Source organism: Podarcis tiliguerta (assembly GCF_965153285.1).
Source record: "Podarcis tiliguerta genome assembly, chromosome: 1".
Taxonomy (NCBI): Eukaryota; Metazoa; Chordata; class Lepidosauria; order Squamata; family Lacertidae; genus Podarcis; species Podarcis tiliguerta.
Window position 1 is genome coordinate 92,408,282 of NC_139534.1, and position 25,425 is coordinate 92,433,706.

The following is a 25,425-nucleotide window of genomic DNA, read 5'->3' on the forward strand; positions in this document are numbered from 1 at the left end:
CATGCTGGTTCTCTTTTCACAGTGATGGGTAAAGGTAAAGGTAAAGGGACCCCTGACCATGAGGGCCAGTCGTGCCCAACTCTGGGGTTGCAGCGCTCATTTTGCTTTATTGGCCAAAGGAGCCAGTGTACAGCTTCCGGGTCATGTGGCCAGCATGACTAAGCCGCTTCTGGCGAACCAGAGCAGTGTACGGAAATGCCGTTTACCTTCCCACCGGAGCGGTACCTCTTTATCTACTTGCACTTTGACGTGCTTTTGAACTGCTAGGTGGGCAGGAGCAGGGACCGAGCAACGGGAGCCACCCCATCACAGGGATTCGAACAGCCAACCTTCTGATCGGCAAGCCCTAGGCTCTGTGGTTTAACCCACAGCGCCACCCGCGTCCCACAGTGATGGGTAGAAGATGTCAAACATGTGGATGCCAAATGCATATACTTAGATGAATGCGAAAAAGAGGGGGAAATGGAAAAGAGAAGTGCATAAGAATGTGGGAAGTAAAGGGGAAAGGCTGTATTAAAGAGGAAGATGAAGTTAGATGGAGAAGGGAATTTCAGACAAATGTTTCAGTCATGTCTTGCGATCCAGTCACAATAGTTTCCCCTGGGTGGAAATGAGATGGCAAAGGGCAGGATTCAACTAACTAGTCTTCCTGGTGGATGCTTGTGAAAGGACTTCCTTTAAGACAATGGGGTTTTCTCCCTCTTCTCCCCTGTTCCTCCCTGAAGTTGACCCAGGGAAACCCCAGAACGGCAAGCAGGGAGAAGAAGGGAGAACTGAAAAGTTTGCACAATTGCCATAGCACTACAATGAACTCCTCCCAATGTCACCATGGCTGGGTTCTGCCACCTGATATCTAAATGGGGGCTAGTGTTGCATACTAGACAGTGGGCAGAGGGCGGGTTTTCAGCTGAGGAAACTGGAGCACAGATTGCTATTCAGACATGGAGCTCACTGGATGGCCTTGGGAAAGACATTTTCTCTCCCCCTGGCCCAAATCCTTAAGTTAAGCACTTGGTTGAGCTATGGAATTTGCCACCACAGCATACAGCAATGGCTGCCAACATGGACAGCTTTACAAACAGATAAGACACCTTCATGGAGGATAAGGCTATCAAGAACTACTAGTGTCTAGGGACATCATGATGTCTAGGGACTACCTCCAGCTTCAGAAGCAGGTTGCCTCCAGTTGCCCGTTGTTGGAGATCACATGCAGGAGAGTGCCATTGCCCTGATGTCCTGCCTGTGAGCTTCTCATGGGCATCTAGTTGGCTACTGTAGGGAGCAGGAGGATGGACAAGATGGGCCTTCTGTCTGATCCAACACCGCTCTCCTTAGGTTCTTACTGTTAAACGGGATAATCCCACGTTAAAAGAGGCTAATTCCATGAAGACTGCCCCAAGCTCCTTGGAAGAAGGGCAAACAAAGCCTGGTCAGTTTTCAGCACCAGTTAAAAACTCTTTTATTTGCCCAGGCCTTTGGTTAAATTTGCTAATTTGTTCCTTGGTGGAGACTCACTGGATCAGCCTGACTTGCACCGGTGCTCTTTTAACATTCTTTTGGTTTATGTTATTTATGTTTGGATCCTGTATATTGCATCTTATCCAGGAATTGTTTTAATTAAGAGTGGAAAACCTTTAACTTAATAGAAACAAACAAAACATGTGAACTGGCTTAGAACTGATCCTTCATAGGCTTCTGGGGGAACATGCTTTCTTATTTGGAGAGGTGGGCAGCTGGGACTTTAAACCAGTTGCATCCCACAGCCGTCCTAGTATTGCTGTCACTGGCAAGCAGCCTTCTGGCAGTGAAGTTGTCCCGGGAAAGTGACAGGGTGCCCTTTCATAGTGATGTTTCCAGGCAGGATGCTCGGCGGAGACAGAAGTGCCTCGCTTCCTGGCCTTCAGGCCTGTGCACAATGAGCACTGGGAAAAACCGAGCATCATGGTAGGTGGGTGGGTTTTCGTTGAGGGCCAGTTGACTCGAGTGGGAGCAGCATGGGTCGTCCTGGCCGCCCCGGTCAGCGATGCTGCTGCTGCGGCTCCTCCAGAGGCCTGTCCTGTGAGAGCCATGGATCCGGCACAGGGAGAAGCGGCTGGTGTTGAGGGAGAGCTGCGAATTCCCGCTGCAGCTGTGGAAGGCATGTCGGGAGAAGATGGAGGAGGTGCTGGAGGCGTGGTGGCAGCGCTCGCAGCCCCGCGTGATCTCACTGTACCTGCACATGGAGTAGCCATTGCAGACGGGAGAGCTGGTCAGCTCCATGAGCATCGCCTCTGAGTAGCTGGGGATCAGCTGGCGATTGGTGCAGATGTGCCACTCGAGCTCTGTGCTGTCCTGAGTGCTGACCCTGGGGATGCGATATCTATACAAGGGCTCCTCCGCCCTGGTGGGCACTCTGTACTCCACTCCAAGGAGCTTCTCCACGTGGTAGTGCACATAGGCAGTCCGATACTCTATGAAAACTCTCAGCGGCCACGAGACCATCATCAAAGCAGCCACCCAGAACGTATAGTGTGACACGTACCACGGAAGGTGATCAGGGTCACCGTAGGCCATCATGAGCTCTTTGAAGTCTATGTTCCTGAGCTTCATGCCTTCCCTGACCTCCATGTAGTCATCTAGCCCTTCGATCTCTGTGAAGAAATGAGCCCTCTGTGTCAGGTAAGAGTTCTCAGACTCTGTGTTGGCGAAGCTAAAACATTTGGTGAATTTCAGCCGGGTGGCTGAGAAACATTCCAGGCCCATGAGCTCTTTAGAGATGTCCTTGAACCCACAGTGGGAATAGTCAAACTCAGCTTCAGCCACATGGGTGTTGACTCTTTCATGGTAGACTTGGGTGGTTGTATAAGCATCCCCATTGCGGTACCGAGTCACTTGCCTGGTTCGTCGGACAAAGTGGTAGCTTATGGCCTTCCACCATATGCATGGCGTGGCTTGCTTCATCCTGGCAATTCGGTCATAGACACTTTCCACGTCAGCCTTGTACTGGAGTTCACTTTTGGCGCGGCAGTGCCAGCACTCCACCAAGTAGACTACGTAGAGCATGGCTAGGAACGCTAATGGAATGTAGACATAGCCGTCAGAGCAAGGGCTGTCGTGGTAGATCATGGACTTGCCTTTGAAAGAGCTGTCAAAACTAAGCTTAGTGACTTGTGTGAGTTGGCACCAAGCTACAGCTCCCAGGCAGCCGTACATGAGAATGGAGAGAAGGAGGCATTTCCAGTGGGACTCTCTGCACATGGAAGAGCTCAAAGACTGCTTGACTGGTTGTTGCTAAGAATCAGGCAGCAAAATAGGAGATGGGGGTGGGGAAAGGAAGAGGGGAGAGAAAGAGAGGATTGATTGTAAGATAATTTTAAGTCATTTAATATTTTTTACGGTCAGAGACCAGCTTATAAAACATACTTAGGGGTACAATCCCAGAAGGAAAACAAACATTTAAAACAATGTACAACAATAAATTTAAAATTTATAAATGCAATAAGCGTATAGACACTTAAAACTTTAAGATAAGCTACCACAGAGAAAGAACCCAGAGTCACCCATGGAACCGAGTTTGGGAATTTTCTTAATGAACTACTTTGGGTCGGGGGATGGTCTGCACCTACAGATCTGTACACAGAATCTGGCAATCATTCAGGTCGTCTTATGATCTTTGTCTAACAGGAAAAAGTCAAATATTTGCTTTTCCGGGAGGTCAGCAAGCCTCACCAGCAGGGGATCAATGGTCTCACTACGTGCCTCTTCATAAAAGGGACATCTAAAGAACAAGTGCTCTGGGCTTCCTATATCCCCCAATGAACAGGCGCAAAGTCTCGGAGCATATGGGACTTTTTAAAAGGATCCTTCCAGGACCGGCGAGGGCAGAGCCAAGCTTCTGGCGAGTGTAAAAGCCCTTCTTGCATTTTCGGATACGAGAAAGAAGAGAGATGCTGCCACTGCGGCTATATGTCTCTCGATTTCTCCAATTTTATAGTTGGGGCACCTTGAGCAGTCCTGTTGTCTCTCGGTGTCTATGATTCTTTGCCTGACCGTAGCTTTTGCCTGGCCCAACCCCAGACTTAGAAAGCCTTGAGGAGCTAAACCCAGTTTCTGAAGGGTGTTCAGGACTGCTGAACCGCCAAGCTAAGCAGTTGGCTCCTTACCTCTCTCGCCCTGACCTAGCCACTGTGATCCTCGCGACGGTCACCTCCAGACTGCATTATTGTAACTCGCTCTACGTCGGGCTGCCATTGAGACTGACCCAGAAACTCCAGCGGGTGCAGAATGCTGCAGCGAGACTCCTTACGGGGTCTTCGCTGCGAGATCACATTCACCCGGTGCTATACCAGCTGCACTGGCTCCCGGTGGAGTACAGGATCAGGTTTAAGGTGCTGGTTTTAACCTTTAAAGCCCTATACGGCCTAGGACCCTCGTACCTACGGGACCGCCTCTCCTGGTATGCCCCACAGAGAAACTTACGGTCTTCAAATAAAAACATCTTGAAGGTCCCAGGCCACAGAGAGGTTAGGCTGGCCTCAACTAGAGCCAGGGCTTTTTCGGCCGTGGCTCCGATCTGGTGGAACACTCTGTCGCAAGAGACCAGGGCCCTGCGGAACTTGACATCTTTCCGCAGGGCCTGCAAGACAGAACTGTTCCACCAAGCCTTTGGCCAGGGCACAGCCTGACTCCCTCCATCGGCAATCTTCGCAGAGCTCTGGCCCAATGGTTGCCAGTGGCTTGAATTAATTGATTTTATAATGAATGATTTTAGAGTGTTGTTTGTACTGTTTTATTGTTGTTAGCCGCCCTGAGTCCGGCTTCGGCTGGGGAGGGCGGGATATAAATAAAATTTATTATTATTATTATTATTATTATTATTAAGTATTAGATGCAATCTTTTAAATTTCCTTTTTTAAAAAAATGGATCTGGTGTGCTGGGGGAACAGCTCTTTAACCCTCTTTAATTGAGCAAACCTAAATTTCTTCGGTGTGCACTTGAATCCTTCACACAAAATGCTGACTATTTGCAAACACCCTGATACAAGCTGGATGCAAGGCTTGACCCTCGCTGAGTGGATTTCTGCCTCTTGGACCAGCTCCTGGTCATTAGGCTTGTGTGATACACCCACACACCAAAGAATAAAATGCTTCCCAATCCTAATCCCATTCACCCCAGTTTGACAAATTTATTCCTAGCTACCTTTATTGTACGTATTGCTGCTTTTCACAGAAATGAAATGAAACCGAATATAGTAAAAATGAAAAACCCCACCCCTGCCTAGCATCAGAATGTGCAGCTGAAGAGATGTTTGCATAACGGTTGCTACATACTGTTATCTATTTGCAACAAATGAATCGACCACTCCCGAACCTTACAAAAAGCTTTCCAAGAGCAACTCATTTGAAGTTAATAAATATGCTAATGGGAACATGCTAATCACTTGCACTTGCATCAGTCATCGTTTGTTTACTGCTTATGGTGTGAAAACTTCTGATGCGGGACTTGTTTCAGGTGGATTATATAAATTGCTCTTGTAGTTATTATATTTACGAACCTTTCAGAGGCTGCAGATTTAGAACTGGAATTTCTAGTACCTTTGCCACATGCATATTACCACACAGGCAAATGAGCGGAAAATCTGGTATGAATGATTTATTTCGTTTTTCAAAATATATTCAGCCCAGCTGCATTGCTGCTCATTCTAAGATACACCTGTTAAGGCTTAAAATGTTCATTCATTTGCAGCTTATTAAGCATTGGCCACCTCATGAGAAGTGAAGACTCCCTGGAAAAGACCCTGATGGAGGGCACAAGGAGAAGGGGACGACAGAGGACAAGATGGTTGGACAGTGTTCTTGAAGCTACCAGCATGAGTCTGACCAAGCTGCGGGAGGCAGTGGAAGACAGGAGTGCCTGGTGTGCTCTGGTCCATGGGGTCACGAAGAGTTGGACACAACTAAACGACTAAACAACAACAACAACAACAACAACAACAACAACAAAGCATTGGAATCCCAAATTAATTGCACGACCCTGGCCACCAGTCATTTTATAGGGTTTCAAAAGTTCTGTCAATGACTGAAGCCTAGAATCTAGTTCACAACACCTGTTATTAGCACTTGTACACACCCTTTGCAGCCATAAATGAGGTGCTGAAGAGTAAATACCAGCAGATTTAATAACCTTTGATACTTCTAGATCAGGGATAACTGGCTTCTAGCCAGTCAGTAGCACTGTTTTGCCAGATCTTCATGGGATCTCTATTGTATTGTGCATGAGAGGATGAATCCTTTTAGTGAAATTAGCTGAGCTTGTCTGGTTTCATAGACTGTTCAGATGCAGAACACTTTGTACTCCTGTGATGGAGTGAAAGATTGTCAGTTTGGCTGGCACTAAACCTCATTCAGCTTCAGCATAACCAGTAAGATTGAGAAGAGATCTTGAGACACGGGAAGGCTAAGGGACAGGGGAGTCGGGGCAAAGAGATTGAAGGATTCCCAGTCCTGATAGCCCTGAATGTTGAAGACAGTTGCAGACTTTATCTAGCCTGCTTAAAGCTGAGTGTGTGGTTCCCAGGATGGATGAGAAAGGCATTCTTGATCTTTCTCTAGTGATATAAAGTGACAGTCTGGAAGGAGTGTGATTTTCAAGCATGTTTTATGATTACAGCATCCACCCATTTCTCAGAGAACTCTCAACAGGTATTCCATTAAAACCAGACAAAATTGTAGTTACTTTTGATCTCATGACTTTGATTGCTACATACTGTTCCAAGCTAACCTAACATCATTCCAATTTACCTGATACTCTTCCCCCCCCAAGATATCAGTGCCTGAGAGCAGTGCTTTCACATGCATAGATTCGTATTAAGCTCTGCAAGAACTTTGAAGGCTGCTTCCTGAAATCAGATCTATGCATCATGTAGAATAAGGCAGTGAAATTCTGGACTCTCCTAGTTTAAAGTCTCAGCAAGTAGAGTCTTTTGGTTTGGAGATTTGGGGTTCTTTGGAGTACATACTGGGTGAATTCCACTCTTCAGCACCCTACGGCAGGCACCCAGTATGGTACCCAACAGATGTTGTTGGATTCCAGCATCTATCAGCCTGAGCCCGTGTGACAGTGATCAGGGATGATGGGAGTTGTAGTTCAGAAACAGCAAACCAGCACCATCTTGGCTCTTCCTGCCCTATAGTATAACCCTCCAGATCAGCAACTGGCCCCCTTCCTCAGCCTCATCAGGAGTTTGTCTCAATCATTCTAATTAAGCCATCTAGGATCTGCCTCTGGTGCATCATCTTCTCAGGGTCCATAAATACCTGGTTGGGAGGCTTGGGAGTGGCCCAGCACACCTAAGAAACCAAGCTGTGAGCCTCTGCCATAAGCAAAATAAAACAGCTTTAGGGAGGATTTTCCCACAGCACCTGGACAAATGTTGTGTTTATTGCTTGTTACTGGGTGTGCCAACAAGTTGTTCTTTGCTGCTGGACAAGTTTCCAGAGATCATTAGGCAATCTTTTCTTCTGTAAGCTGAACAGGGATGTTCCTTGCCTTTGATTTAAAACGAAAAGAAGGAGCCTGCGCACACTCAATGCCTTTGCAGTTTTATAAATGGAAAGGCATTTGTTTATTCCTGCCCAAAGACTGTACCTATCTCATTCCCACCACTTTCCTTGCAAAAATCATCCCCCCCCATCTCTCTTTCTCTCTCTCGTTTTGCCTTTTTAGCTCTTGCAAGACATCTGCTTCCATTTCATTAAATTGAGGTACCAGATTGACTAGAAAAGGAAGGCTGTACATGGCAGGCTGGCATTCTAGGAAACCAGGGCAGTGTAGGGAACCTGGTTGTGAACCAGGAAGCTTTGGATTCAATGCTGTGTTCAGCCATTAAGCAAACTTTGTGGGTCTTCTTGAGCATGTCACCATCTCTCAGCCTATCAAATGAGGTTGTTGTGAAGGTAAAACAGGAATGCTTAATGTAAAAGGTAAAGGTAAAGGGGCCCCTGACCATTAGGCCCAGTTGTGACTGACTCTGGGGTTGCGGCGCTCATCTCGCTTTATTGGCTGAGGGAGCTGGCGTACAGCTTCCGGGTCATGTGGCTGCATGACTAAGCCGCTTCTGGCAAACCAGAGCAGCGCACAGAAACACTGTTTACCTTCCCGCTGGAGAGGTACCTATTTATCTTTCACTTTTGATGTGCTTTAGAACTGCTAGGTTGGCAGAAGCAGGGACCGAGCAACGGGAGCTCACCCCATCGCGGGGATTCGAACCACCGACTTTCTGATTGGCAAGTCCTAGGCTCTGTGGTTTAACCCACAGCGCCACCTGTACAGGGCTCTAAACTCCTCAGAGAAGGGGTGAGCAAGTGGCCCTTCAGATGTTACTGTGCCCCAGCTCCCATCAACCCTAGCCGGCACGGCTAATGGGCACAGCTGATGGGAGCTGTAGTCCAATGCATGTCAAGGGTCATGGGTTCACCTCTGCCTTAGAGGAGAGTTGGGGTAAATATGTGATAGATAAAAACTCTCTTTGTGATGCCCAGACTCTGTGAATGGGCACAGCTCTACCAACTGACTCAATCTGAACACCCTCATTTTTGGTCGCTGCACAAAACTGCAGCATCAGAACTTTGATGCACACTTGCAATCCGTCCAGGTTTTCTGGAAAGGAAATTGGAGACAGGAGAAAAGGTGCTCAACTTTTTTTAAAAAACTGGCTGCAATCCCTTCGCAGAATTCGCTGACTGAAATGAATGCTAAAGCTAGTAGAATTTTGAGAGTCTCAAAGTACATCCCTATATGCTTCACCCATTAGAAAGAAATCCTGGTTGCCACTGAATGTAGACACAACAGAGTCCTGCAGCCAATAATGCAGGCTCAAGTGCACCTAACTCTTTATTAAATTGTTGCCCGTGTCAGTCCTTAACTAGGCTGTGTACACATTAGTGGCTTAAAACACAGCTATCATTCTTTTCTTAATTTGATTTGAAGCTGGTTGCGGGGGAAGTGCATCAAAATGCAATATTTCATAAGAAACAACAGGATAGATGTGGGCTGTGGCTAATTTGTGTACATATATCACTTCCCAAACCAGGAATGGGAGCGCACTGGATACAGGGTAAATAGGAGTATGTATACAGTCGTATATATAGACTTGGAAGTAAGTTCAATTGTGCTTATTCCCAAGTAAAAGGGTAAAGGGACCCCTGACCATTAGGTCCAGTCATGGCTGACTCTGGGGTTGCGGCACTCATCTCACTTTATTGGCCAAGGGAGCCGGCGTACAGCTTCTGGGTCATGTGGCCAGCATGACTAAGCCACTTCTGGCGAACCAGAGCAGTGCACGGAAACACCGTTTACCTTCCCGCCGGAGTGGTACCTATTTATCTACTTGCACTTTGCTGTGCTTTCGAACTGCTAGGTTGGTAGGAGCAGGGACCGAGCAACGGGAGCTCACCCCGTCACGGGGATTCAAACTGCCGACTTTCTGATCGGCAAGTCCTAGGCTCTGTGGTTTAACCCACAGCGCCACCCGCATCCCTTATTCCCAAGTAAATGGCTACAAATATTTGAAGTCTTACCTAGCACTCATAGCATGTCCTAAGAAAAGCCACTGCCTCTCAACTTCCTTCCGCAAAATCAAAGTAAGAATACCGACCTATCATAAACACTGTTAATATGGATTATAGGGAGAGGCTATGTAGTGCTTTAGAAGATGGCTGCATTTGTATGGAGCCTTATTAATAGGTAGCTTCCTTGGGTAATGAAAGGATAGCCACTAATTTTCTGTCCTGCTCCCAAAGATTTTGCATATTCTGACTAATGGGCCATCAGAAGGCAAACACTCCATAGCAAACAGATATAAAGAAATGATAATAACACTAGAGAGGAATATGAACTAAGTGGATCAATCTTCAAGCACTACAATCAGGGATATGGGGTGTGTGTGAGAGAGAGAGTGAATCAGTCTTTGTTCAGAAATATAAACCTAGAATGAGGCAGCTATAAAAATGCAATCAAGATTTTGCTATTAATAGTAGAGTGATGCTAAAAGAAAGCTGCCTCCTTGCATTTCTTCTGTAACAAATGGACCAGGTACCGCCTCTTGTCCTGGCTGTTTTGCCACAAGGAAGCAATGATTGCCATCCAGCTCCAAACACACACACACACACAAAAAAAAACACCATTTCAGGCATCAAATGCAGGTGGGCAAAGAGATGTTAGTAAGGAGGGAGAGAGAGAGACTCAGATAAGGATCAATGGCCAGTGCTTGAATACACTTAAGACTAAATTGAAAAACAGCAGTGTGCTTTAAGTTGGGATCTATTTTCTGTTTCATGCTCCACAGTAACTACAGCTCTATCACCAATACAAAACAAACAGCCACTTCTTCATATCTTTCACTGCATGGGCAGCCAACGTGGTGCCTTTGAAATGTTGTTGGACTACGTCTTCCACCATCCCTGTCCAGTGGGCATGCTGGCTGGGGCTAATGGGAACTGGAGTCCAATGACATCTGGAGGGCCATAGTTTTTCCCCATCTCTGCCCTAAATGGGTTCCTGTGTCCTGTAGTGAGTGTTACATTTATCAGATGCAATAGAGTATAGAAAAGTAATGTTTCCTTCTGAGAACAGGAGGTGCCATAAGATATTTACACATATTCAGTGAATGAAAGGATGTTGTCAACAAAGCCTTGTTGTATTCATAATACTGAAATGTTTTCTATATGTTGTTATATTTGCTATTATGTTGTTGCTTTATTGTGTTATTATGAAATTGTTGTTGTAATGGTTGATTTGTTGTTTTCTTTGTTGTAAGCTGCTTTGAGCATGATTCTTTTTGTGAAAATGTGGCATGAAGATTGTGGGATAAGCAATCTCATATAACCAACATGCTTAAGTCTAATTAATGCATGAAGGAGTTAATACCATAGAATAAACTGTACTGCCAGGCTTAGTTATGTCACTTCCCTTACAGTTTTACTACCTGTGCAACTTTTCTGACTGATGTATAGAAAGGCACATGAACTAGACCTTTGAAGAGTTTATAAGTAAACCAATGTTAAACTTACCAAACGTGGTCCTTTCCTATGCTGAGGGAAGAGGGAAATTTTTGGAACACACTTGGAAGGGTACATTTTAAATGTCTAGCAGCCTATATTTCCATACTTTGCTTTGCTGGGGTTCTCTCACCAAAGAGTACTTGCCCCAAACTTGGATCTTGACATCTAGAAATTTTTCTTTCTAAATGTATATGTTGTGATCCAACATGAATAAACTAATGAATGAATGAATGAATAATGGAGAGTAACCAAGGTAATGGGGAACATATGGGGGAAATGGGTCTTGTTCTTGAAATTGACCTTATATTTGGATTTTCCAGTATTACTTATTTATGATGCATATTTATAGCCCACCTTTTATCAGAGGATAACTCTGAGTGAAGGCCAGGAGTGAGGAGGACAGTTGAAGGAAAACCTTTTAGGCATTCAATCTAAAAAATAATTAAACTGAAACATTAACAGTACTAAAACAGCAATCAGATCCCCAGGAAACTGACTAATCCTTGTGAGCAGATTTCTGTATTTTGGCAGGCAAGAACAATACAAACACAATACAAAGGCAGGTGTTTGGGTAGTATAGCTTTTTTTGCTCACTGCTAATATCAGGATTCATAATTAAGTGTGGAAGAGACAAGCTTTCAAATTGGCAGTCAGTATTTTTAGACATTGGAGACCAAGCAAACATTTCTGTGCTTTTTAAATTATAGGAAGTACGCTTATATCATGTCTCCATATTGGCAACAGGAGGCAGGCCGAGCTAATTTAAAACTTCCATTTTTATATTTGCAGTATCATGAGTATGATCTTGCCCAACAGAATAGATTTCACTAATACACATCCTTGGCTCCTTGAAGCTCCCTCTCTTTCATTTAAAAAGATTAACTAATTTGATTCTGCAGCTCCCATGTTTATATTGAAATGTAAGTGGCAAGTTAAAAGCAGCCCTGGACTACAGCCATTTAATACTGCAGGGATAAGTGAGCAAAATAAATAACATGATCCAAAGAGCTGCGGGCTGAGCTGCTGTTTATGCTCAGGAGTTCCACCCCTTTCCATTAGTCCTCCTCCTTCTGTAGCCTGACATTCCTCCTAACAATTCCAGAAAGCCAGGAGTCTTCCAATGTGGACTCCAATGACACCTAAGGAGACAGTGTCAAAATGGGTCCAAAATGGATGGGCATACAACATCCACTGGGAAATAACCTGTTTGAATATTGGGGCTCATTTAAATTGTCATGGCCCCACTCAGTAAGCCAGACATGTACCTCGTTGAGGAGGAGAGTGTGTGCAATGGAGCCTCTGGTATCACGAAGGAACATGGAATTGTAGAGTTGGAAGGGTTATCTAGTCCAACCCCCTGCAATGCAGGAATCTCAACTAAAGCATTCTTGACAGGTGGCCATCCAACCTCTGCTTAAAAACCTCCAAGGAAGGAGAGTCCACCACCTCCCAAGGGAGTCCATTTCACTGCCAAACAGCTCTTACTGCCAGAAAGTTCTTGCTGATGTTTAGTCCAAATCTCCTTTCTTGTCACTTTGAGTCACTGGGTTGCGTCCTATCCTCTGGAGCAACAGAAAACAAGCTCGCTCCATGTCTTCCATGTGACAGACCTTTGGATATTTGAAGATGGCTATCTGAAACCCAGGGGGGCAACTAGCAGTGTTCTTCCAGATCATCTCAGGTGCAGCCCCACCTGCCAGAGATGCTGACGGGCCTTCCAAAGAAGCCATGAGGAGCACAAGAGTGCAGGCTCCCAGGGCAAGTATGGTCACTTCAGAGAGGCCCTCCCCTTCCTGGGAAAGGCAGAGCTTAGTTGGGTCTGCACAAGAATGGAAGAGCTTAATCTTTGGGGCAAGTTGCCAGCATTACAGCTGACATTACAGCCCATGCCCAAGGAAACATGCTTCTTTAACAGATGGATTGAAGCCATCCTTTTAGCAGGATCTGTGTCGCAAAAACTTTGCCTTACACTGTGGGCTACTGACCATACCCGGAACCGGACAACTAGACTTAATCCAGAGATTCAGTCACTAGCACTTACAGCTAGTGCTGAAAGGAATGTTTCACTTTCAAAATTTTGTGAATTCCCCAACCCAAAGAGGGCAAACCGAAATGTGATAGGAAGGGGCAGCCTTATGTTTTCCCCAGTGTAAAATGGAAGGCTTGTGGTGATCACATTTCAAAACTGAAATTAGAACAGGTGCGTCTGTTTGCATTTGCAAAGTCAGATTTAGTTTTTAAAGTTTATTTTAGTGCTTCTCATGATAACATGTAGTATTCACATATCACTTTTAGCTTTTTTTTTAACGGCCACATACAATGTCTCAAAATCAGCAAAAGTCTTGTGGCACTGTAAAGACCAAGACATTTTATTGCCGCATGATCTTTCATAGAATAGAGTTCACTGCATCAAATCCAGGGGAAACGATCCTCACATGTCAGTTTAAACAAGAATCCTGGGGCATGTTGCTCAATTTGCACAGGGGTATAAAGCAGAGACAATGTAAATATTGGAGTGAAAATGACAACAGAATGCAAAAGTATAGTCCGCGACAATTCGGTTAGAGCTCAAATATATGCAAAACGGCAATTCACGTCCGTAACTGGTGATTTCTCACCAGTGTCAAGGTGATTGTCTTAAGTGACAATACAGCTAGAACTTAAATATATGCAAAAATGAGCACAGTGACCCTTCCACAGCAGCAGTGATTGGTGATAACAGCACTTCTGGGTAAATTTATTGTTTTTGCTTGAACAGATTAACATGGCAACCCCTTTGGAGACTGATATTGCCTCAATATTCCTTACAACAACTCTCTGAAATAAGCGAATATCATTACCATCTCTTTATTACAAATGGGAGGCTGCTACTGAAAGATAACAGCTTACTTAAGGCAATCCAGAGGCTCATAGCTTAAGTGAGATTTGAGCTAAGCATTTCCTAACTCTGTTAATCTTTGCACTACACTAGCTCTCCAAAGTTTCATAAATTACAGCCACTAGTTTAACAGAAGTAGGTTCTGGAAGGGACATAAAAGGCATGTGTGAATTTATGTCCTAAGGATTTCCCCTTTATTTGGGATTGCCCAGGGTTATTAAAAAGCTTTGGCCTAGATCTACATGAACGTAGACTTGCTATTTGGATACTATTCTTTAGGAGGGAATGACCACTGTGTAAAATGACAATGATTTCATGGAAGAAATAATACTTCAAAATATTCCTATGGTGATATTGATCAGATATTATTAGCTCACACAGATTTAAGAGGTGGTGAAACTGATGGCTGCTGCTCTGAGCAAGGTGCCAATGTGATAGCCCCATGAGTCTCTTCCAATGCTCATCATGTCTTAAGGCCACAAGGCCAGGTCTGAGTGTGAGAAATGCAGCTGCTCAAGTTATGTCAGTTGCGACAGATCTGCCATTTAGCAGTAGCATGGCAAATGATGCCTGCCCATACATCCATATTCCAGAAATTTCCACTGAACTCATTGAATAAGACTGACGTGTTATGTTTTAATAATATATTTTTGGATATTATGAAACATAAAGCTGACGTGCTCATTTGAGAAACTTTGCCCTTCCATTTGTCACAAAAGTCATGCTTGATAGGAATATCATAACATATTAATGATATATTTACTTTGAGCCCTACCTAGCCAAAGTTATTCACACCAAAGTCCCATTGATTTCAATTGTGATAGCTGGTCATGGATGGCAATATCTCTAGTTCAAATCAAATTTCACAGGAATAGCCATGCTAGTCGGTTGCAGTGAAAACAACCAAGAGCCTTGTGTCACCTTAAAAACTAACCCATTTATTGTGGCACAAAGTTTCATGAGAGATGCACAGTGAAGTGGGTTATGTCATAACTGAAATCAATGGAGCAACAAAGTGCTTAACTTTTGCCCCAGATATTATTTTATTTTCTTATGCTGATGTTCATAACGTTTTGTATCACATATGTTTGTACGATCTTTTAATTATGTTGCTGCAGGCTAGTTTGTTTTTAATTTTAAAATCGAGTGGGTTTTTGTGTGCGTAAAAGATTAAAATAGTAAGATATTTCTGCAATGGTGTAAAATCAGAAACAGTTCTTTATATATTGCCTAATATTAACATTTAAAAAAATATATATTATAATATAAAACAACCAAAGCACCAAACATACAACCATTGCTGATTGTTTAGACTTTGTTGACATGGTTGACACTCTACAGAAAGACACACACACACACACAAACACACAAATCTTTGCAGACTGCTTTATGACCCTGATGGAGAAAAGTGATTTGTTGAGGTCAATCCACCAGACTGCAGCAGTGTATTTTGGAAACTCAGCTATATCAATCCCACCCAGACAGCAGCAGAACCCTTGTTTTGACTTTCTTATAAGAGAAAAGCAGAGGTTTGTGTGTCGAATGAAAGAAGCCCCTTATTTACTAGGATGTGCCTTTGATGTTTGTGCAGGATATTCGATGGTGCGGGATGATTTCATACAAGGAAGGAGGGAGAGAAACCCAAGCTTCAGTCTTCGGAGCTCCTTAAACCTGGATTATGGTGGAGCATATTCAGGGTTTACTCCAATTCCAGAACCTCGGAGAGCTCCCTGCCCTTGTATACCCGTCGCTTGATCGCTTTTGACTTGCTGGAACCTTCATTCCAGCTGGCTGCTTACTGCCCCAGCTGAGCATCCGCAAAAAAGAAGTCTACACCACAACTTATCTGCCTCTCTTTCTCTCCCGCTCTCCAAACCTCCTAAATTTCAAGGGGGTGGGTAGAGGTGGAATACGAAAACGGTTCTTGTCATTTAGTGGTGCGGCTTTTCCTGACCCGGTTCTTTTTGCGGCAATTTTGCTTGAGTTTCACCAACCCGGAATCTGAAAGCAGCCTGGTCCCGGGCTTTGACCCAGAACTCATCCCTCCGATACCACACTGGAGTTGAGTGAGTCTTCGAAATGCACAGCTCCACTCTCGCCCTCCAACTTGTGTCTGTTTGTGTCCCCGCATGCATACGACACTGCATGTCTGCTTGTATACAGATACTCAATCACACGACTCCCCCCTTCAAAATTACACACACACACACACCAACAACCAACAACAACAACCCAGGCTCCCCTTTGTCCTTGTCCTCCCCTTTGTCCTCACCTCCTCGCCAGCCGCTGTAGCTGCAGCTCCTGCTTCTTCTGGAGTATTTGCGCTTGTTCCAGCGGCTGGCTCTGGCTCCCCCTCCGAAGACATGCTTTGCCATTACAGATCTCGCTGCCCTACTCGCGCGTCTCGATAGAAGCCAACAGGACCGGAAAGTTCCTCCTCCCCGGGAGCCAGCGAGCAGGCTGGGGGGCCGGGCCGGAGTGCAGGTGCGGGCCGGGTGGCCCCTACCGGACCTTGCCCCAGGACTGCCGCAGGTCGCTGTCCATGGTGCTGAACGATCGCCTGGGCTTACCCGCTGCCAGCCAGCCTCCCAGAGCGGGAACCAATCCGGGCATGGAAAGAGAGGCACCGGCGCGTTGCGTGGTCCCCTTCCAGGGCAGCCTCGGCGCTTCGGGCTCGGGGGCTCCCGCTGCCGTGACCATCGGCTGTCTGGCAGGTCGGCAAACAACACTGCGGCTGCTCGTTAACTTTGAGGCGGGCAGCGGTGGGGAGGGGGGGGGGTTGTGAAGACGCGGAAGGCGCCTCTGGCGAGAGGCTGGCGAGGATGCCTGGCCCAGGGAGACGGGTCCCCCCCCTCTCCTCTCGCCGGGGACGGTGCAGCCTCAACCTTTGCGGTCCCCAACTCTGCAGTGGAGCCACTGGGCTGCCAACTTCGGGCTTCCCTTTGCCTATGGGTTTCTCTCTTTCTCTATCTCTCTCTCCCACTTGGCATTCCCGAGGCTGGCCGTAGGAAAGCAAGATCTCCCCGAGAGCGATTCTCCTGCAGATCTCCGGGGAGCTGACGGCATCTGCCCGGTGCCCAGCTGGCAGCAGGGTGGCACGGAAACCTGACTCCTCTTCTCTAGCCAGCTAGCGAGCGGATACCCCAGCCAGAGCCATCCCAGAAGCCGAAGACACCATTCAGATCCCCACTGTCAGGACTAGAAGCCACAAGAGGCCTCTCCTGCTCTTTGCCGCCTCTGCCGAGAGCCAAGTCGGAGGTGCTTTTGCATCGCGGGAAGTTATGTGTGATCCCCATTCAACACTTTGGGACCTCGGGCATCATCTAAGAGTAGAACTCTCCCATAACTGGGTCTGCCTTCTGCTCCGGTAACTTGTGGCTAGTTCCCTTCTGATCCCACTGGTCCTATGATCCTGCAGCAGGGACGTTGTCCTTGACCTCCTAATGTGATCCTGGATCTCTCTGTCTCTCTTTGGGTGGGTGTGGTGGTTTTAATTTTGACATTGTTTACTTACAGCAGTGGTTTTCAACCAGTATGCCATGGCACCCTGGGGTGCCTTGAATGATGGAGGACTCCCAAGGAGAGGGAAAAGACAGAGGGAACGCCCCACAAGGCAGGGTGTTTGAAAAAAAGGTGAGAGGCTGCCAGCTCTGCAGCCAAGGGGTGACATAACTGGGCTCCTGAGCCCCACAGGGGCGCTGCAGAAAGAATGTCATTGGTCAAGAAAGCTGTGGACTACAAAAGGTTGAAAACCTCTGACTTACAGTGTTGTATTGAGGGTGGCATTTAACTAACTTCTGCTCAGAGTAGACCCATTGAAAATAATGAGCATGACTAAGTTACATCCATCCGTTTCAGTGGATCTACACTGCGGAGCACTTAGCTGAATACCCCTCCTGAGGTGATGTTGCAGTTAGGGAGCTGGACTAGCCACCTGGGAGACCAGGATTCAAATCCCCATTCATCCATGAAGCTCACTGGGTGACCTTGGGCCAGTCATTAGGTCTCAGCCTAACCTACCTCACAGAGTTGTTGTGAGGATAGAACAGGGAGGAGGAGAAGCACCTTGAGCTCCTTGGAGGAAAAGATGGGATTTAAATGGAATATTCAAAAAAAGTGGTATAAAATATTTAATTAAATACATAAACTGTGCTGCTGCCATCCCCTCACCCCAAGGTGTCCCACCTCTGTTATTTAGCAAAGGGGCTAGGAGACCAAAGCCAAACAAAACAGCCCCCTCCCCAATTTCTGTTTCTGTCTGCCTGTACTCCAGGAATGCTTGTACCATTTGTTAGTCTTTAAAATGCCACAAGACTTTCCCTTGTTTTAGCTGCAAGCGACAAAAGCCACATTCACACCATACATTTAAAGAGCTACGATTCCACTTTAAACAATCCTGGCTTTCCCCAAAGAATCCTGGGAGCTGTAGTTTGTTAAGGGTGCTGAGAATTGTTAGGAGACCCCTATTCTCCTGACAGAGATACAATTCCTAGAGTTCCCTGTAAAGAGGGATTGACTGTTAAACCATTCTGGGAATTGCTGCTTCTTGCCTCCTCCCCTACTGTTCCCCCTTCCTTCTGCCACTGCTATGGCTCAGTTCTTGCCAAACTCGGCTGGAGCCAGGGCACTCCTCAAAGTGCTGCACCCTTGGGAAGGTGAGCAGCAATGCCACATGCCAGAATGCCCTCCTCTTGGCAGCAGAAGTGGTGGGGTAGGTGCTTCGCCCTCTGGAAGCTGAAAAGAATAGCACTGAGTGGCCAGTAGTATACTTTGGTTTGATTCCTTCCGAATGGTCATTGGGATCCACTTCAACCTCTGAATGGTCATAGAAATGCATCCTCCTTGCATGCGCTCTCCCTCTGCTTCCCTTCTTCTAAATATCACTGGGCACGTATTCCCTTTTAGGTGTTCCATTGCATTTCCAATCACCAGCTTCCACCACTACTTTTTCTGCTTTGGTGAGCAGGGCAATTGCCCCCATTTGCTGCCTGCATTCTCAGCTCAGAGTGCTTATTCTTTCTCTCTTTCTTCTGCTGACCAGGAATATCTGTGGTGCCACCACACTGCTGCCTGTTTGTTTCATGTCTCATTACCGTTGCAGCCTCTGATGACCCTTCTCATCCAAGCTGTTTCTCCTGGGTGTCCTGAGCAGGCTTTCCTTTTCATTTTGGGAATGGATATTCATATGCCACTAGCACTTTCAAAAGCTCAGCCCTTTCCTGCAGAACCCCCATGGGGATTTAAATGGGATCTAAATCCAGAAGTCCTTGTCCTTCCCTTCCCTTTCTGCAGCACAAAAATAAAAAGTGCCCATCAGAAACCTGTGGCCCTCCAGATGTTGTTGGACTCCAGCACCCATCAGCCCAAGCAGGAATGGCTATTGGCCCAAGATGATGGCAGTTGTAGTCCAGCAAAAACTTGAGGGCCCCAGATCCCCCCCCCCATTCCTGTGTTAGGGACTCACAGGCCAGGGCATAAGCTGCACCACTGACTCAGGGGGGTGATCTATGCAGCTTCAGCACCATAGGGAGCAGACAAAGAGCTGGAAAAGGTTTAGGTTTAGCATTTTTGGGGGGCAGTGGTGGCTGGTGTTCATTGGGATTAGCAGGGTGGAAGGCAGGGAGGCTGGGCGTAGGTGGGGCCAGAGCCAATGAGAGGCAGAGCTACCTCCTGACTGGTTGCAAGTAAGAAGGCAGGCAGGTGGGGGCTGGTTGAGAGCAGGCTGAGATAATGGGGCAGTGTCCCTTTTGAGTTTTGACCCACCGGGAAACCAGGAAGTAGCAGTGGGAACAGGGAGGCACCACGGCTGACCACCCTGCAAACTGTTCCTTCTTGCTTCTTTTTACAGCACGACAGAGTCTCAGGGCAATGAGGCCACAGCAAACAGATTAACTGAAGGTGTAATTTACTAAAAGCCAATTAAGGTGTGCCGAATTAGGACTGAGGAGTGATCCTCCAGATGCTGCTTCAACCCACAGCTGTGCCCTGTCACACATTTATTGCTGTCAGGTCCCTCCAGCCAAATTAGAGCACAGCACCATTCAGCAATCTGGGTGCAGCATCATTGGCCTCTAGTGTGCATTGCCACAGGTAAACACATACACAACATCCTCTGCCTTGGGGCTCTTTGTAAAGGAAAGGAAAGTCCAGCCAAATTACTTAATTTCTCTGAGCACAACTGTACTGATTTTCAGCATTTGGGGACTGTGTCCTCCCCTCATCAGTTTGAGTGTTCATTATATCACAGCAGCTCAGCCAAGGTGGGGGCATCACAACATGCTCAAAGTTTCATACTTTTCCTGTTAGGGCTACTTTAACTTTCTAAAGACAACATGGGTTCACTTTCCTTTGTCAAACACCAAGCCTGAGACTTGGTTCAAATGCAATATGAGGACATTCAGTGACACATTCATCTGTAATTATTTCAGTCTCACCAGGTAGAAACAGAAATGTAGATGCCAACTTTCTGTAAGAAATATTTTGTAATGAATAAAAATAATGGCACAGGCTCTCACACATGTGCACACACAAACACATACACCTTACTTGGAGATTGACATATCCTTTATGTTCAATGTTCAGATAAATATCTTTCTACAGAGACATTCTAAATGCAAAAAGCACTATGATAAAATAAACACAACCTCTTTAGTAAGTTGCTGGCACCTGTCTGTCTCGAGAGACAATGGAGTTTGCCTCTGAGGATGAAGTCAAACCACTGTGCTAGCAGCACTAAAGTGACCTCCCCAGGGTGCAAATATACCCTGGGCAGTGTGTCTTGGGCTGCCTAGATGACAAGATCCCTCTCTTAGCCTCACTGATGTGATCTAAAGGAAAGCAGAGCAATAAGAAGAAGAAGAAGAAGAGTTTGGATTTGATATCCCGCCTTTCACTCCTCTTCAGGAGTCTCAAAGCGGCTAACAATCTCCTTTCCCTTCCTCCCCCACAACAAACACTCTGTGAGGTGAGTGGGGCTGAGAGACTTCAAAGAAGTGTGACTTGGCCCAAGGTCACCCAGCAGCTGCCTGTGGAGGAGCAGAGACACGAACCCGGTTCCCCAGATTATGTGACTACCGCTCTTAACCATTACACCACACTGGCTCTCCAAGATTAGTGCCAGCTTGGCTGCACCTAGAAGGAGGTGTACAAGGCACCATCCACTATGGATTTGTGTAGGGTCTGATGCCATTTTGTATCTATGGTTGCAGAGATGGCCTATATTTTACAATTAAGGCTGACTTCAGAAAGCTGTCCTAAAACTAGTGAACCAAAAAGAGTTTTCAAAATCCACATTAAGAAGTTAATTCTGGGATTTCATCAATGCTTAGGATCAGTGTCATTGGCATTAGCTGCCTAGGAGAGCTATCTTTCCTCATAAGCCTTTCTTCCTAGTCTAACACACATTAATTATGTATTTCATGCTAAATGTGTGATAAGTGCTTTGTGTGCAGGCATATCACACTCAGCTGCCCCCTGCTAATTTTACCTCTTAATAGCTGAACATCAGAGTGGGGCAGTTTTTCACACAAACAGAAAATGAGGATCTGGAATTAATTTTACTGAGCAGAAGCTGGTGCTGACCGTTATCTGCTGCAGCTATTTTAAGGCTACAGCTGACAACTTTAAGAGGGGAAAATCTTTAAAATGGTGATTACAACACCATTTTGAAAGAGCTTCCCTACATTTTCCACTATAGCTCATGGGGAGATGATCAAAGGGTTGGGTGATGTCCCAATCTAGGATTTAGCATACAGCCCCAAACCGCTTTAATCTTGCCTTTTGCCAGTCATGTACATTCAAAGGAGGAGCTATGAAAACAGTTCCTAAGGACATGAGAAAGACCTACTGGATCCAGCCCAGCACCGTCTTCTGACAGTGGTAGGACCCAAGTACAAGAGCACTCTCTATTCAAGAGTCACAACTGCCTCTGACCTACAGCAGCTCTCAAACTCAGCAAGTTCAGCCTTGTGTATTTTTCTGTGGCAGGACACTTGAAAGGTTGGGAGAGGGGAAAGTGAAGCACCAGGAAGCGCTGAGACCTTTAAAAAGTGACCCCCTTCTGCTGGTAGAATAGATCGATACAGGAAATAAAATGCTAAAACTATTGCAATGTACCACCATGCAGGCAGTCGTTCCGCTATGGAAGGCAGGTAAGGAAACCTTGATGTCAGGACTATCTCTGCAGGGCCACCAGGAATTTTGCAGTAAAAATATGTTAGTATGACCTTTAAACTCCTTAACCTTTTCTGTCAATGTGATTTTTTACACAGGGACCCAATCCCTGCAGAGGGATATATGATGAGCTCAGAAGAATGAGAAAAATGTGGGATGATAGAGGAAGCCCAGAGGGCAAAAATATGGGAGAGATTGCCTTACAAGCTCACCTCTGTGAACAACGAAAGGATTAATGCGGAAGATAATCAGAAATGGTATCTTGTCCCCATTGAAGTCATTCCACATTCGCAAAAAAACATGCAGGCATCCTGTTGGCTGGGATGCAGTGATGGGGGTAGTTATAAGCATATGTGGTGGACACATGCAAAGGTGTCAACATTCTGGGATCTGGTATTTGATGAGGTAAGCAAAATTGCTCATCAATCTATTAAAAACACTCCAGAACAGGCTCCACAGATGCATACCTGTTGGTAGCAGCACAAATAACCATTGCCACCTTTTGGAAAGATAATAAAGGGGCCAGCGTAGCACAAAAGGGTATGGCAAATAGTCTTAACTGAAAAACATATGCAAAAATTAAGACTAGCTAGAGGGGGAAAACACAAATACAGGTTTGCCGCAGGTTGGTGGAATGTTACTACCTTTACAAACAACTCAGAAAATAACAGAAAGGTCGCTAAGGTGTACTCTAACTTGTGGATATCATGACAGATTGATATTTATATCTCAATGCTTTTATTCTTCACTGTCTTTAAACTTGATTCATGTAGGGTCTGGGTGTCTCATATGGGCTTTGTTGTCTGAGATTCTGGTTATGTATCTGCTTTGTATTTCTCTGGATGTTTGGAAACAAGCAATAGCAATTAATTGAAAAGAAAAGTATACATCAATACACAGTGAGCCTGCTGTTCTGCACAAGTGTAAGGATAACATTCTGCAGTCTCCTGCCAGCATAATCCTTATGCAGGTGAGACACTGACGCTGCCAGGCTTGGACTCCATTCCCACTGTGTATGCTGTTCTCAAACTATTGTTGTGTGCACAATACCCAAAGGATAGTTTGCACCTTAGAGTCATATTTCCACCTCTAAGGAACAAGTTCAACCTCCCCCCACATCCTGTTCAATCTCCTATTTCCCTTTGCATTGCTTTTCCCCACTGATCTAGCAGACAGCTCAGCAAGCCTCCTGTGACCTTCCTGTTGTAGGATGCATTGTGCATGGCATCCCACATGTCCCTGGAATGGCTTCAGGAGCAAGGCTTCATTTGTGTCGTTTATTAGCTGCTGGGCCAATAATAGGGTTCCTCAGAATAGTTCACATGAATCTTAACATGCAACACCATACCCTCCAACATTTCTCCGATGAAAATGCTGGCATTCTATTCTACAACAGGAAGCTTCTCCCACGTTTGATCTTGCTGAACATGTAGACATCCTATGCAAATCTACATCGGTCACCTTGAGTCAATTATACCCTCTCCACCGAACCTACTTCACAGGATTGTTGTAAAGGGAAAAAATGTGTGAGGGAAAGGATTGTGTACAACACCTTCAACAGATAAATGGAATGAAATAACATTTTAGCTGTAAGCTACCTTGAGTCCCTGTCAGGGAAAAAGGCAGGATACAGTAGTCGTGGTGACAATGATGATGATGATGATGATGATGGAAACTGTGAGATTGTTCAGGAACCTACCACAGAGTAAATCCTGTTGAACTCAGTAGGACTTACCTCTGAGTAAAAATGCTCAGGGTTTCAGTGTAAGGCTGCCTAGTTTTAGCTCCATTGAATACCATGGGACTTACTTCTGAGTAGACAGTGTAAGGCTCCATTTACAATAAAGGAATCAACACTCCCTGCATTTCCTAAGAAATGGCTGGCTGCTGAAGCATCACAATTAAAAAATTAAATTAAATAAAATAATTTAAAGTGGAATAGTGACCTTTCCCTTCAAAATTGTAGAAAGGGCTTTGTATACCAACATCACCATTTCCTTCATTTGGTGCAGGTATTTTATTTTCAGGATAAACAGGACTCTGTTTTTTCACCTACATGCACGCATACACACAGAACACTTTTAATTGTTCTCTTAGACGTAGAGGGAAGGAAAAAGGAAAACCGAGACATTCTGGAATCAAATCAGAAAATGAGACAGCTTCTGTAATTCCAGGACTGTACCTGGAAAATAAGGACACTTGGAGGGTATGCAATACAAGAAGCATCCAGTACTCAATGATTATAAACGAGGAAATCAGCTGGAAAATAAAAAGAGTAAAACAAAAATATTTTGAGCATGCAAATAAACCGGGGAAGTTGTTAGCCTGGCAGCTGAATAAAAGTGAACATAAATAAAATTAACATAAATGGCAGAATTACAGACAAGCTGAAGGAAATACAAGAAGGGTTTGTTAAATATTGATTGAAGGGAAAGTGAAATTACTGAAGGCCGCATATAGCATACTATTAGAATGGGAGACGAAAGATGAAGAGGTAAAATCAGTTATGATTAAATGGGCACGAGATGTAGGTCACAATATTATGATGGAGGATTGGGTTAAATTATGGAAAACTGACTTAAAATTTACAGATTGTTCACTATTGAAGGAGAACTACATGAAGATGATGTACAGATGGTATACAACACCAGTGCAGCTAGGGAAAATGTACAAAACTAGCTCAAACATATGTTGGAAGTGTAAGGAAAAGGAGGGAACATTCTATCATATGTGGTGGGATTGTAAAGTAATTAAAAATTTTTGGGAAATGATATACAATGAACTGAAGAAAATGTTCCATTTAACATTTGTTAAAAAAACCGAGGCATTTTTGTTGGGGATCGTAGGGAAAGACCTGCCAAAAAAGTTGAAAAACATCTTCATGTATGTGACAACGGCCACGAGAGTTCTGGTAGCACAAGGATGGAAGACTGAAGAAATCCCAACTAAAGAATCATGGCAAGAAAAATTGATGGATTATGCAGAACTGGCAAAATTGAAACATAAGCTACGGGACAAGGATAACTGTGACTTTAAGGATGAATGGGAACCTTTCACAAAGTATTTGAAGACACAAGTGAACTGGACTCCTTGGCAGGTTTTGAACAAACATCCACAATTTTTTACTGATAATAATTAGCTAAACAGTTGGAGGATCTATACAACTCTGTAACATGCAGAAAATAGTATTATTGGAGAAACCAAAGACTGGAACTGAGGGAAGTCGGGGGGTGGGGTGGGGGGATGGGTTTTGTGGGGGGTGGGGGAGGAAAAATGGGGGGGAATAAGGATATGTTTTTGGAAAATATGTTTTGTTATAACTTTGAATAATAATA

At 45.2% G+C, this 25,425-nt stretch overlaps 1 protein-coding gene across 1 annotated transcript; it reads right to left on the minus strand.

Moving 5' to 3' along the window:
- Nucleotides 1-382: 382 nt before the first annotated feature.
- LOC310673509 (transmembrane protein 151B-like) lies at nucleotides 383-17,479 on the minus strand. The gene is made up of 2 exons (XM_083431903.1): nucleotides 16,191-17,479; nucleotides 383-3,270 (listed from the first exon to the last, which is right to left on the minus strand). Exons 1-2 carry the CDS (start codon nucleotides 16,281-16,283, stop codon nucleotides 1,840-1,842), a joined length of 1,524 nt encoding a protein of 507 aa, XP_083288029.1. The 5' UTR covers nucleotides 16,284-17,479; the 3' UTR covers nucleotides 383-1,839.
- Nucleotides 17,480-25,425: the final 7,946 nt, after the last annotated feature.